The sequence below is a fragment of the Podarcis pityusensis genome (assembly GCF_964106645.2).
Source record: "Podarcis pityusensis genome assembly, chromosome: 13".
Lineage (NCBI taxonomy): Eukaryota > Metazoa > Chordata > Lepidosauria > Squamata > Lacertidae > Podarcis > Podarcis pityusensis.
The window spans coordinates 2,989,724-3,004,676 of record NC_138038.1 but is presented as its reverse complement, the minus strand read 5'-3'; the positions used below and the strand labels follow the sequence as shown (position 1 = coordinate 3,004,676).

At 46.5% G+C, this 14,953-nt stretch overlaps 1 protein-coding gene across 6 annotated transcripts in view; it reads left to right on the top strand.

Annotated features, from left to right (window-relative positions):
- The window catches only part of PTPN3 (protein tyrosine phosphatase non-receptor type 3), a 111,455-nt gene that overhangs the window by 35,229 nt on the left and 61,273 nt on the right, over positions 1–14,953 (top strand). For 5 of the 6 annotated variants that reach the window (XM_080976595.1, XM_080976594.1, XM_080976599.1 and 2 more), the window contains exon 2: positions 12,918–13,072. In XM_080976595.1, coding sequence (XP_080832721.1) covers positions 12,918–13,072 — 155 coding nt within the window. The remainder of the gene's footprint in view (positions 1–12,917; positions 13,073–14,953) is intronic. The other variant, XM_080976596.1, reaches the window with a different exon arrangement.

Sequence of the window (14,953 nt, the reverse complement as noted above, 5' to 3'; positions counted from 1 at the left end):
TATGTACTTTCAGAATTACATGTATTGAATTATCATGTATTGTTAATACCTGCAAAATTATCTGTTCCTATTTGCTCAACTTTTCATTTCTTCTCATCTGGAAAGTTAAAAGCGAAGACTGTAGTATTTATTTGTAAAATATGTAAACATTCACCACCTGCTGGGGCTGCCATTTCGAAACCAGAAGTTAGCTATCAGAAAATGTCTTAACAAACAAACAAACAAAATCCTTCCAGTAGCACCTTAGAGTCCAACTGAGTTTGTTATTGGTATGAGCTTTCGTGTGCATGCACACTTCTTCAGATACACTGAAACAGAAGTCACCAGACTCAGAAGGGTGGTGGGAATGGGTGATTGGCTGATAGGTGTGGTAAACCTGTTGACAACTGTTAACGACTGCAGTCGGTCTTACAGGAAAAAGCAAGGGGTGAGATGGCTAAAAATAGCTTTATCATGTATAATGAGATAAGAATCCAATGTCTCTATTCAGACCAGGTCTCTCCATGGTTTTAAGTTTGGTAATAAGTTGCAATTCAGCAACTTTTCTTTCCAGTCTATTTCTGAAATTCTTTTGTAATAAGACAGCTACTTTGGGATCTTGTATAGAATGTCCTGGGAGATTGAAGTGTTCTCCTACTGGTTTCTCTGTCTTGTGATTCCTGATATCAGATTTATGTCCGTTTATCCTTTGGCGTAGTGTTTGGCCTGTTTGTCCAATATAGAGGGCTGAAGGGCACTGTTGGCATTTGATGGCATACACAATGTTAGAAGATGAGCAATTAAATAGCCCTGAGATGGTATGTTTGATGTTGTTGGGGCCAGTAACGGTGTTGTCCGGGTGTATGTGGCAGCAAAGTTGGCATCTGGGTTTATTGCAGGCTCTGGTACCAGTGTCCATGTTAAGTCTGGTTGTTGTATTATTGTGGGTGAGGAGTTGTTTAAACTTGGGTGTCTGTCTGTAAGCAATGGAAGGTCTTCCCTCCCAGAGCTTGAGAAACAGAACTCTCATTGCCTAGGAGAGGTTGTAGATCTCTGATGATGCATTGAACTGTTTTAACTTGGGAGCTGTATGTGATTAATAGCGGTATTCTGTTACTTTCTTTTTTGGGTCTGTCTTGCAGCAAGTTCTCTCTGGGTATCAGTCTGGCTCTGTTGATCTGTTGTTTAACTTCATCAGGCAGATATTTTAGTTCTAAAAAGGTTTGCCGTAGAGCTCTTAGGTGAGAGTCTCTGTCTGTAGAGTTGGAACTGTAATGTAGGGCCTGGCTATGTACAATGGATTGTTTCGTATGTTTGGGATGGTAGCTAGAAGCGTGTAGATATGTTTGTCAGTCAGTTGGTTCATGGTATAAGGTGGTGTCTATACACCCATCCTGTATTTTTATAGTATTTCTTGCATAGATTGGTTCATTGTTAGGTTGATGGTGGGGTGAAAGTCATTGAATGCCTGGTGGAAGGTGTCCAGGGTCTGTTGACCATGTTCCAGATAATAAAAATATCATCAATGTGTCACAGGTACAAGAGAGGTTTGAGTGGGTAGGAGTTTAGGAAACGTTGTTCTAAATCTGCCATGAAGATGTTAGCATACTGTGGGGCCATGCGGGTGCGCAATGGTGTGCTGTGCTGTGTTTATTGAGGCCTATCGTTCTTGAGATTTCTGAGAAAGTGTGCCACGGAGATATTTTTCATTTCTCAGGTAATTCACCAGGCACCACTTTTTTGGAATTCAGCAATTTCTGAATTTCCCTCAAATCCACTGTTCAAATCCAACACAATGGTACTAGCAATTGTACAACCCAGAAAGGGTGATGAAGGAGAGTCCCCAAACTACCTTGGACTTGGTACTGAGCTGTTGAGGAGGGAGTGCCAGCCTCTTGCTGCCTCCTGGACCATGCAGTCAGGTCAGGTGAGGCAACTATTCAAACTCCCCCTTACCTAGTGCCAAATAACATCACCCATTGGATTATAACTTGGCTGCTCCTTCACCAATGGTCTACCAGTTACAGGAAAAGGACAGTTCCGTTTGGCCCTTAGAGTAGCCCTTAGTGCTAGTCGAGTCACCAGGGTGCATGCACATCTGATATGCCCCAGAATGCCAGCTGCCATTGCATCCTCTTTGCAGCCATAGCAGCAACCCCAATTCAGAAAGAACGAGAGGCAAAGCTCCCAAGAAGTAGCCCAGTGCAGACACTATACTGCAGAAAACTCCAGTGAATTCAAACTGTTCAAGAGGAAACCGCACAGAGTGCTTAATAAAGGACTCTCCTCCAGATACTTCTTGATGATCATTCAGTCAAGGCAATCCCTACAGACCTCAGCAAAGATCTGCAAATGGGATGCTGCCCCCTTGGCTAGCTAATGTGAACAGTAAGCTCTGTGAATAGCATCTAAATACTTTACCAAAGGTGCCCACTCCACAACTGTGTCTGCACCCTCCCAAATAATACATCATAACAATTATCCTAGTTCCTCCTTGCCATGAATCTTGCACGGCTTAGCATTCCTCAGTTTAGTGGTAAGCACCCTATATGTAAGAGTGAATTCATCTACTTATTCCCTCTGATTTGGTCACTTGAAGCAAATGACAACCCGTAACTAGGAGGACCTTTAACCCTCAGTGCCCCCAGAACCCAGGCCTATCCTTCTACCTGCAAAGGAACCGTGATCTGTCCAGATCTGTCCAGAATGTTGTGCTTCACCCCATACCAGCTCTAAAAACTCCCAAGTAGCATACCTGGTGAAAATACTAGAGAGAAGACAGAGCAAGGCCCTCAGAGTTGCTTGCAGATAACGCACCACTGTTACTTTCTGTCCAGGTAACAGAACCTCCCGCCCAAGAGAACAAAATAGGCAATGGCATGTGAATTCCTGCTGGCTGCAGATCTGTGTGGGCTGCCCTTATCAGCCCCCAAAGTCTTAGGACTGTTGTGGCTACCTGCACTGCTACTACTGCCACAGCCACTCACTGTGCCTGCTCAAGAACATCCAAAAGTAACCACATCAATCAAAAAGCAAAGCAGAACATCGCTGCCTGACAGATTCAGATTATGTGATGTGCCTCCACTGCTGAGACTGGTTGCTCTTTTTCCAGAAGTGGTATACATAGTTCTCTCCCTCCTCATTAATTAGCACAGCAACCCTGTGAGGTAGGTTAGGATGAGAGGCAGTGTTTGGCCCAAGGTTACTCAGCGAGCTTCATGAGTGGGGATTTAGTCTCACACCCTAACCACTACACTCACTGGCTGTCATTTTTATGCACTTGTTTCCCTAATATACATACTTTGTACACATTCATTTGGGTTGGGGGACTTCAAAGGATTTCCGTTTTGAAGGATACCTAGGTTTTGGTTCACATATTGTTTCAGGAAGTGTATATTACCTAGATTTTTATTTAGATGTGAACCAAACAAAAAAATTTCCCGTTGCTATCTGTAATGGTTCTAGGGGTTGCTCGTGCGTAAGCCAGTGCAAAAACCCGGCTGGGTTGCCTGAGTGAACCTTTCCTGTCCGGACAGCCACTCACCCGTGGCTGTCTCAATCACTGGCAGAATCCGTCAGTGGGCGTTTCTTAAACTTCTTCCAGCAAAGAAGCTCTTTGACACCTAGTCTCCTCCTACTCTCTCTGCACGAAAGCCTTCTACGCAAGGAGGGTGTAGGCCTCTCCCCGCTGGTCCCCGGCAAGGAGTCATGGCACCGCCTCGCTGCTTCCCCCATCTGCCCCCCTTCTCCACTGGTGCTACGTTGATTCTCTTCCCCAGAAGATGGGCTGCCTCTCCCACTCCCGGGACGCTCTCCGGAATCCCTCTGGATTTTGCTCTCTCCCTCTGGCACTGATAGCAGTTCCCTGACATCCACCTCCTCCTCAGGACCCCCCCCCCCCAACCCTGGCGCGATTTTCCGGTACAACCTCCTCTCTCTCCTCGGTCGACGATGCGGGGAATCCCCTGAAGGAACTGTCATCATCTTCTGAGGATTCAAAACCAGCCTCCCATCCGCTCGGACTTCTTCCCGCTGGTTGAACCTCCCAGTCTGATCCTTCTCTCTCGGACACCTCCCCTCCCTCCTCTTCAGAGGCAGGAAAACCCACAAAGTCCCCTTCGTCGTCTGTGGGTCCAAATTCTTCCTCCCAGAATCTAGCTAATGGTTTGGGCTTCTCCGGGAACAAACCGTGGAATTCTTCCACCAGATACCCGTCAGTGATTGATTCAGCAGGGACCCAAGTGTTTTCAGACCTAGGTTCCCCCTCCCAGGCTACCAAGTACTCTACCTGCCGACCTCGCCACCTTGAATCGAGTATTTCCGTGGCTTCGTTACAGTGTTCCCTCTCCTCTACCCCCGGGTGGGTGGTAATCCCTCCCTCCCGTCCCGGGAATTCCCGCCCCTCCCTGTAAGGTGAAAGTAGGGACCTATGGAACACCAGATGTATCTTCATGCTGTCAGGCAACTTGAGTTTAAATGCCACTGGGTTAACCTGCTGTATTACCTCAAAAGGCCCCAGCCACCTAGGCTGCAACTTCTTGCACCCTCCCTTTAGGGGTAACCCTTGGGATGACAACCACACCCGGTCTCCCACCCGTATGGCCTCCCCCTCCCGACGGTGCCTGTCCGCCTGCCTCTTGTAAACTTCCTTGGCCCGCTCCAAGTTCAGCCTGAGTTGCTGGTGTAAGGCCTCCATTTCTTCCACCCATTGCTCAGCCGCAGGTACACTCCATCCTTCCTCCCCCCGCCCCGGGAAGGCCCTGGGGTGACACCCGTAATTGGCCATGAAAGGGCTCATTCCCGTGGACACGTGTTCAGCGTTATTGTACGCAAATTCAGCCAAAGCTAATTTCTCTACCCAATCGTTCTGTCTCTCGCTGACATAGCAGCGTAGGTACTGCTGGAGTATACCGTTCGCTCTTTCGGCTTGTCCGTTGGTTTCTGGATGCCTCGCCGTCGAGAAGCTCACCTCGACCTGTAGCAAGCTCATGAGTCTCCGCCAGAACCGGGAAGTAAATTGTTTCCCGCGATCTGAGATTACCCTCAATGGAGGCCCATGCAGTCTAAAAATGTCATCCACAAACAGCCTGGCTGTCTCCTCTGCCGTTGCTGCATGTGAGCAAGCTACGAAATGGCACATTTTAGTCAGTAGATCGACCACTATCATGACCGCTGTCTTTCCCCTTGACTTGGGCAGATCTGTCATGAAATCAATGGACACCACCTCCCAGGGCCTTTCCGGTGTCGGTAAGGGTTCCAGTAGCCCCGCGGGGGCGGCCCTTTCCCCCTTTGCCCTCTGGCATCGGTCGCACCCTCATACATATTCTCGTACGTCTTCCCTCACCTTTGGCCACCAGAACTGCCTGGTGACAAGTAGCATGGTCTTGTGCTGTCCAAAGTGCCCAGCTGTTGGGTTGCCATGGAGTTGTCTAAGTACCTTCCCCCTCAAAGTCTCCCCTGGTACATACAGTGCCCCCTTATAGTACAGTAGTCCTTCCTTTTCCTCAAACCCTCCATTGACTTCCTTTCCGTCCCTGAGTTCCCTGATTTTTGTCTGAGCAAACTCATCGTCTCTGGTGAGCCCTGCCAGTTCTCGTTTCCCAACCAATGCTCCCCCCCACACACCGGTCCTCGGGGAACACGTGCCTGGTCTCTGGTGGCCCCTCTCCTTCCATGTACTCCGGTTTCCGGGAGAGAGCATCTGCCCTTACGTTTTCCTCTCCCGGCACGTATCGGATCTCGAAGAAAAACTTGGCAAACTCCTGAGACCATCTGATCTGTCTCTGGTTGAGCACTCGCGCGGTCCACCAGTATTCCAAGTTCTTGTGGTCAGTTTGGACCTGGATCTTGTGCCGCGCCCCTGTCAATAGATGTCTCCATTGCCGAAATGCCGCATAGATCGCAAGCAGTTCTCGGTCATACACCGTGTAGTTTTGCTCCGCCTTGCTCAGCTTCCTAAAGAAAAAGGCACACGGCATCCAGTTCTGCTTGGCCCCAGGCTGCAAAAGGACCGCTCCAATCGCGCGGTCGGACGCGTCCATCTCCAGTCTCATGGGCTTCTCCGGATCCACGTGCAGGAGCTGCTCTTCCGAGGCGAACGCCTTCTTCAGTTTTTCAAAGGATTGCTGCGCATCCTCTGTCCACGCGAACTTTTTGCTACTAAGACAATCCGTTATGGGCGCTGTCAAGTGAGCGAAGTTCTTTATGAACTTCCTGTAGAAGTTGCTGAAGCCTAGGAACCTCTGCACATCCTTTCTGTTTTTGGGGGCTTTCCATTCCAGCACTGCCTTCACTTTGCCCGGATCCATGGCTAGTCCTTTGTCTGACAACCTGTACCCCAGGAACTCGACCTCCCTGGCGTGGAATTGGCATTTTTCCAGCTTGACCCACAACTGATGCTTCTTCAATCTCTGTAGCACCTCCCTGACGTCTCTGACGTGTTGCTTTTCATTGTCCGAATAGATTAAGACGTCATCCAAAAAGGCTACGCAATTCTTGTACAGCAGGGGCCCCAACACATGGTGCATGAAGGCTTGAAAGCAGGCGGACCCCGATTGTAATCCAAATGGCATGACTAAGTACTCAAAAGCCCCCAGGGGGGTGAACATGGTCGTTTTCCATTCGTCCCCCTCCCTTATCCTAATCAGATTGTATGCTCCCCTGAGGTCCAGCTTGGTAAAAATCTTCCCCTGCCTCACACGTGTCAAAATATCATCAATCCTGGGCATTGGGAAAGTCACGGGTTCTGACACCAGGTTTAGGGCCCGGTAATCCACGACTAATCTGGGCTGATTAGTCTCTTTTTTGTCCACAAAGAACACTGGACTGCCCCCCACCGCCTTTGATTCCCTTATGAAACCTCTCTTCAGGTTCTTGTCAATAAACTGCCGCAACTTCTGCATCTCCCGGTCGGACATGGCATACAGCTTACCCACCGGTAACTGAGCCCCTGGAAGCAGGTTGATTTGGCAGTCAAATGGCCTGTGGGGGGGCAGTCTGCCTCCCTCTCGCTGAAGACCTCCTTCAAATCAGCATATTGTGTTGGCACCTCCCTCTTTTGCTCCAGGGCCACCCCAGCCACCCTGGCCACAGTCCATCTTGGTTCCTTCCCTCCCAGACAGTGTTCTGAGCAGTAAGCTGACCCAAAGGTGATCGACCGCTGATGCCATGACACCACTGGGTCATGTATTGCCAGCCAGCTCATTCCCAGTATTATCGGGGGTCCTGCCAGCGTGGCCATGTGAAAGGCAATGGTTTCTGTGTGCCTGGAGACACTCATTCACATTGGCGGTGTCTGGTGTGTCATTTCCCCTCCCAGGAGTTCCCTGCCATCGATGGTGGTCACCTGCAAGGGAAAATCTAGTGGCAACAGGTGGAGCTGGTGCTCCAGAGCGAAGTCTCTGCTGAAGAAATTACATGAGCTGCCAGAATCTAGCAGCCCCTCCACTTTTATGGGGTGCCCATTTGGGAGTTCTAGCACCACCTCTATGGTTATAGCTGCCTTGGGAGGGTCAGGCTGGGGCACTTCTATTGGTTGCTGGCCTGGCTGCTGCTCCTGCTGGTTGGCAGCCAGGCGTTGTCGTTTCCCTGCACCAGCTCTTCCTCCCCCTTATCGTCATGGCCTGCAGCCCCCATCATGCCTTGCCAGGCTTTTCGTTGACGGCAGACCTTTGCAAAGTGTCCCGGTCGCTGACAGAGGAAACACTTCTTGGTAGTTTTCCACTCCTTTTTCCGCCCTTCCCCAGCGTTTGAAACTTCGCGCGCACGCTCCATCAATTTCCATCGGCTCCGCCGCCTGGGAAGGCTCCCTTGCTTGCACCCCATCAGCTCCCTCCGTGTCACGCTTTGCTCAATCTCGCTGGAGAACATCGCGTCCATTGCGAGGTAGAATTTCTTAAGATCTTTCAAAGCGTCATTCCCCGTTGCCATCAAGGGCCTGATCCATTCGCGCGCCCCATCCTGCAGATGTCCAATAATGTAAGCCACCCTCTCCCCGTCATCCGCAAAGTCGTTTTTCTGCAATTCCAAAGCGTACTGAATTTCCGTTCGGAAGGCATTGTAGTCTTGGGGCTTTCCACCAAACCTGTGTACCAGCCCCGGGACCTTCCTCCCTATCGGGGTGGCTCTGACCTGTGCATCCTGAGCCTGTCTCTCCTCCAGCCGCGCAGACAGGGTAGTGACATGCGTCTCCAGGTCTCGGTTCCTCTCGACCTGAACCTCGCACCATGGCTTCTTGCTGTGTCTCTCCGGTCGGCCCTGTTTGGCTCATCGTGCTGCCTCTCCTGTGCTGCGCACGAGCAACGTCAGGGACTGACGGATTGCTGTAATGGTTCTAGGGGTTGCTTGTGCGTAAGCCGGTGCAAACACCTGGCTGGGTTGCCTGAGTGAACCTTTCCTGTCCGGACAGCCACTCACCTGTGGCTGTCTCAATCGCTGGCAGAATCCGTCAGTGGGCGTTTCTTAAACTTCTTCCATCAAAGAAGCTCTTTGACGCCTAGTCTCCTCCTACTCTCTCTGCGCGAAAGCCTTCTGCGCAAGGAGGGCGTAGGCAGCAGAGGACCTCTACTCTCCCCGCTGGTCCCCGGCAAGGAGTCATGGCGCCGCCTCGCCGCTTCCCCCATCTGCCCCCCTTCTCCACTGGTGCTACACTGATTGTCTTCCCCAGAAGATTGGCTGCCTCTCCCACTCCCGGGACGCTCTCGGGAATCCCTCTGGATTTTGCTCTCTCCCTCCGGCACTGACGGCAGTTTCCTGACACTATCCTAGGTAGCATTTTCACACTGAAGTACCTATCCTTCTTGAAGAAGATATCAGTGTTTACCAGTTCAGTGAGATTAAAGAAATCAAAGTTAATAGCGGTAGCTGTAAAATGAGTATCGGTAGTTTTGCTCTCTATAATGGAAGGTGCAGAAAATTATATTGTTCCTAATTTACCTTCCATTCCCCCTCCTCCCATGAGCAAGTAGTTCTACTAAATGTTCAGTGCAGCAGAGTTGCCTCTTGAAACATAACGCTTGGACCATGAGGAATAATCCATGTGCCTTGCCATTGTGTGAGATTAATTTACACAGCTTGTCAACTTGGCACGGAGCCCACATTCTTCAGGAATCACTTCAGCATGCAAAAATTAATTATGGAGAAGTAAATATTTTAGTTGCCAGTAAAAACACACACACATTGCAATAAGAAAAACAATAAAATACTGAGAGTTGATTGCTTTTGACTGTCTCTAATCATTCCCATTAGTGTCCAGGTTAAAAGCTTCACATAGACTTTATTTTGAAGCAAATAAAAATGAATGATAGTGAAAACATGCTATAAGGTAATTAATTCAGAATGGAACATTTAAGTATAACATGTTCAGTTTTCTGACTATGGATGCTTATATATCCAAGCCACCACCATCTATGTAAAGAGAGGTGCATAAGTGAGCTTGGCCTGGAGCCCCTGTAACAAAGAAGTGAACTCATTGGTGGATTATAATAGTAGGGCATTTGTTGTGGTCATGAGGTTTTGGACACAGATTTATTAATGTAACTTTTCACGTAGTATGTATCTTTAGCACCTGCTTTTAATAGGTTGATCCTTAAGACTGATTCAAAATGTTCCACTTAAAGCATTTCTTAGTCTCTTTCCATTGGGTGTGAGAGAGACAGAAATGCAGCTTTAAGAACTTTTGGGTGTTTAAATTGGCTATGGAGGAAAGTGGATTCAAAATTGGTTGCAATGAAGGTTGGCTACAGCTTGTGATCTTTGAGGAGAAAGCTTTAACCACAAGCCTAGCTTTGGCTGATATTCTAAGCCAAACCTTGGCTTAGTACAGCACAGTACAGGAATAAAGACTGGGGAGGGACACAGCAGCTGCACTCTCCTCTTTGGGAGCCTTTACATTTATGCAATCCTGGTAAGTCATAGTTTGCCTTACTGTGACACGTGAATCAAGTGAGTAGAATCTGATAGTTACACTCTTTAACTAGTTCTGGGGAGGGGGGGATGTCCAAAAGACTTTGGAATTGAATGTCTTTTCTTCCTTCTCCATTTGTTCTTAAAATTATTTCCTTTAGTATTCTCTAAAGATACTAGAACAATATTATTGGGGATAACAGATTTTTGTTCCCAGTTCTTTAGATAACAGTTCAGAAGGAAACAATCTGTCCCTCACTTCCCCATGTTTTAAGTTCTGTACTGTGAACCCTTTTATTTGGTGGTAATGGAACACTGATTTGGACAGACAGGCAGAAGTGTGATCTGCACAAAAACCATGCTATAAATATGAGATTTCATGTGGCAAGATGCCATCTCAAAGTCTAAAGCACTCAGAATTCCAAGATGGAGCTCTATTGTTAAGAGTCAGCGTCTCCTTGAAAGCAGAAAGTACTAAAATGGTAAAGATAAATGGTAAAGAGACACGGGTGGCACTGTGATCTAAACCACTGAGCCTCTTGGGCTTGCTGATCAGAAGGTTGGCAGTTCGAATCTCTGTGACAGGGTGAGCTCCCGTGGCTCTTTCCCAGCTTCTGCCAACCTAGCACTTCAAAAGCATACCAGTGCAAGTTGATAAATAGGTATCACTACGGTGGGAAAATAAATGGCGTTTCTGTGCGCTGTGGTGTCTGTCATGATGTTCCCCTGTGCCAAAGCGGTTTAGTCATCCTGCTCACATGACCCAGAAAGCTGTCTCTGGACCAATGTCTGCTTCCTTGGCCTGAAGCAAGATGAAGTCGCCTTTGACTGGACTTAACCGTCCATGGCTTCTTTACCTTTACCTCTTCTAAAATGGGCGCTAATATTAAGATGTGGCTCATAGCAGAGACTTTTGCAAGAACTGTGGAAACTGTAGAAGTTACAATCAAGAAAATAGTACTGCAGAGAGTGTTTCACAAGTTTGAAAAATCCCTACATTGCATGCATATAATTCATGAATAAATAAAGCCCTTCTTTACACCAGAGTGTAAAGCACCACTCACACATGAACTATAAACAGCATAGTCAACACAGCATGGTCAACATTGTTTAAAGTTTAACTATAGGTAGAGAGCATTAATCAGGCTGTAGCGGTGCCTGGGAGAAAATATATATACTTAGTTAAGTCTGTACATCTCAGGGAAGCAGCATAAAATGTGTTGCAGGAACCTGGACCATCTTCTTGTTCTATTAGGCAAACTGCATGTAACAGTGACTGTACTGAGGTGCATCATTGCTTTAATGAAAAATAGTGGAAGTTATACACAAGCTCCACCTTGGCAATAGAGATGTTGCAGTCCTAGTATATGAACCTGTCTTATTATTTTATTTATTTATACTATGGCTTTGCTATTCAAGTGACAACACTCTCTCAAGGAAGCAATAGAATTCCTCAAGGCTTCAGTTAAGGAAATGAGTGAATTGGCAGTCATTGTATGAAAGTGCAATGTGATTTAAAAATGTGAGTAAGGGTTACAAGCATGGCCTTATAGCAAAATGTGGCAGTTCTGTTCAGGTTGCCAGCCACTCCATTTGTTCTCCCTCCCCATTTCCCGTTTTTGTCCTATTTTGTGCCCTCTGAATATGCGCCCTGTTTTTTTCCTTTTTCTATTTTGGGTTCCCTTCCATTTTTTATTCTTTTTTAAATTTGGGTGGGGCAAATGGACATACATTTGCCTAATTCCAGGTATGTTAGAACTACGTACTCTCACCCTCCACTTTGATAGGAGTGAAATGCTGCCACATGCACGTGAAGTGGAAGAGGAAATGATTCCTGGAGGGGTGATCAGAGAACAAGAGTTGGTTCACAACAACTGGAGAGTTGGATGGTGCTGGGGGACCACTCTACAGAGTCTTCCACTACACAAGTCCCCATCTTAGCCATAGTGTTATCAGCAGTCATGCTGCTGGCTCTAATGCACTCAGAAAAATGGCAGCCCTCAAACAAAGTTTGCATTACGTAATGACAATATAGAATCTAAAATAATACACCTCAGTTGTGTTGATAAACCTGACTTTTTATACAAATCACCATCTGCAAATGATCAGGACCTATTAATATTCTCTATTGATATCTGAAAAAATATTATTATTTCCAGGTCAGAATTGCAAGGGCTGGCTATATGGGGAGTGTTAGTGGGAAAGGAGCATGTTTGGTTCCTTTCCTGGTCATGCAGCGAAAGTGAACCCTTTTGTTTCTACTTATAAGTGGATGATTGTTATTTGCTGTTAAGAAAAAAAACCTATGGCCCCGGGAACACCGTCCCTATAGTTATAATGACTGTTAGCGTGCTAAGTTAGTGAACAATAATTGTTGTATTTATTAAGGGCTCTTGTATTTTGACTTTACAAATGATTTACAAAAATTTTACAAAAACAAAACAGTATTCTGGTAACTTAAATTAAGTTATAAAAATGTAATAGCCATCTAAATGATCAAATCAGTACAGTGGTACCTTGGGTTACAGACGCTTCAGGTTACAAACTCTGCTAACCCAGAAATAGTACCTCGGGTTAAGAACTTTGCTTCAGGATGAGAACAGAAATCACGCGACGGCGGCAGCGGGAGTCCCCATTAGCTAAAGTGGTACCTCAGGTTAAGAACAGTTTGAGGTTAAGAACGGACCTCCAGAACGAATTAAGTTCTTAACCCGAGGTACCACTGTACATAAAAAATCATCTTACACTGTGTGTGTTCTTGTTTTCCTAAGCAGTTTGGGAACTCCAACAATATTATGACGTTCTTTTTTAGTTTCTTTAACTGCAACACTATTGTCCCACTATTGTACATCTTGATGTGGCATGTGTGGTGAATTTAGAGGAAGAGTTTTATTTACTTACTTACACGCACAGAATTTATATACTGTATATTTATATACTGTGAAACTTCAAAGCAGTTTAAAGGGAAGCTTGTATATAACCAAAAACATATGTCTGTTACATGTAAATATATACTTTGGCATCTTTCTTTGCAGGTTGTTCAGCAACAGTTATGAACTCTCGGTTACGAGCACTAGGTGGGAGAATAAATAACATTCGAGCATCAGAACTACCAAAGGAACGGACCCGATCTGAGATCATTTGCAGTGTCCGCTTTTTGGATGGCTCAATGCAAAGCTTCAAAGTTAGTGTAAGTCTTGGGATTTTTGAAATGTGTGATATCTGTAAAGCATGGGGCCCCTGTGTTTTGGGGTTTCTGGTCCAATTTGGAAACTTGAGAAACTGTTGCATATCAGATATTTGATCCTTCACTGCACAACATCAACTTCACAAGAGCAAATTGGTTCTGAAAAACTGCTGCTAAAACTCTTTGTTTTCCTTCCTTTTCCAAGTTTGGCATGGTAACATCCTTAATAGATGGTTTCTTGAAGCAGGCAAATACAACATCTGTTGTGGTGCAACATTCATTGAAACTGGAAAAGATACTCACTTTAAACATAGAATCATAGAATCATAGAATTGGAAGAGACCACAAGGGCCATCGAGTCCAACCCCCTGCCAAGCAGGAAACACCATCAGAGCACTCCTGACATATGGTTGTCAAGCCTCTGCTTAAAGACCTCCAAAGAAGGAGACTCCACCACACTCCTTGGCAGCAAATTCCACTGTCGAACAGCTCTTACTGTCAGGAAGTTCTTCCTAATGTTTAGGTGGAATCTTCTTTCTTGTAGTTTGGATCCATTGCTCCGTGTCCACTTCTCTGGAGCAGCAGAAAACAACCTTTCTCCCTCCTCTATGTGACATCCTTTTATATATTTGAACATGGCTATCATATCACCCCTTAACCTCCTCTTCTCCAGACTAAACATGCCCAACTCTCTTAGCCGTTCCTCATAAGGCATCGTTTCCAGGCCTTTGACCATTTTGGTTGCCCTCCTCTGGACACGTTCCAGTTTGTCAGTGTCCTTCTTGAACTGTGGTGCCCAGAACTGGACACAGTACTCCAGGTGAGGTCTGACCAGAGCAGAATACAGTGGCACTATTACTTCCCTTGATCTAGATGCTATACTCCTATTGATGCAGCCCAGAATTGCATTGGCTTTTTTAGCTGCCGCGTCACACTGTTGGCTCATGTCAAGTTTGTGGTCAACCAAGACTCCTAGATCCTTTTCACATGTACTGCTCTCAAGCCAGGTGTCCCCCATCTTGTATTTGTGCCTCTCATTTTTTTTGCCCAAGTGCAATACTTTACATTTCTCCCTGTTAAAATTCATCTTGTTTGTTTTGGCCCAGTTCTCTAATCTGTCAAGGTCGTTTTGAAGTGTGATCCTGTCCTCTGGGGTGTTAGCCACCCCTCCCAATTTGGTGTCATCTGCAAATTTGATCAGGATGCCCTTGAGTCGATCAGCCAAGTCGTTGATAAATATGTTGAATAAGACTGGGCCCAAGACAGAACCCTGTGGCACCCCACTAGTCACTCTTCTCCAGGATGAAGAGGAACCATTAATGAGCACCCTTTGGGTTCGGTCAGTCAGCCAGTTACAAATCCACTGAGTGGTGGCATAGTCAAGACCACATTTTACCAGCTTCTTTACAAGAATATCATGAGGCACCTTGTCAAATGCCTTGCTGAAATCAAGGTAGGCTACATCCACTGCGTTCCCTTCATCTACCAGGCTTGTAATTCTGTCAAAAAACGAGATCAGGTTAGTCTGACATGACTTATTTTTCAGAAATCCATGCTGACTATTGGTGATCACAGCATTCCTTTCTAGGTGCTCACAGACTGTTTGCTTAATGATCTGCTCCAGAATCTTTCCTGGTATTGATGTCAGACTGACTGGGCGGTAATTATTTGGGTCCTCTCTTTTCCCCTTTTTGAAAATAGGGACAACATTTGCCCTCCTCCAGTCTGCCGGGACTTCGCCTGTTCTCCAGGAATTCTCAAAGAGGAATGCCAGTGGTTCTGAGATCACATCTGCCAGTTCTTTTAATACTCTTGGATGCAGTTCATCTGGCCCTGGAGACTTGAATACATCTAAACTAGCCAAGTATTCTTGTACTATCTCCT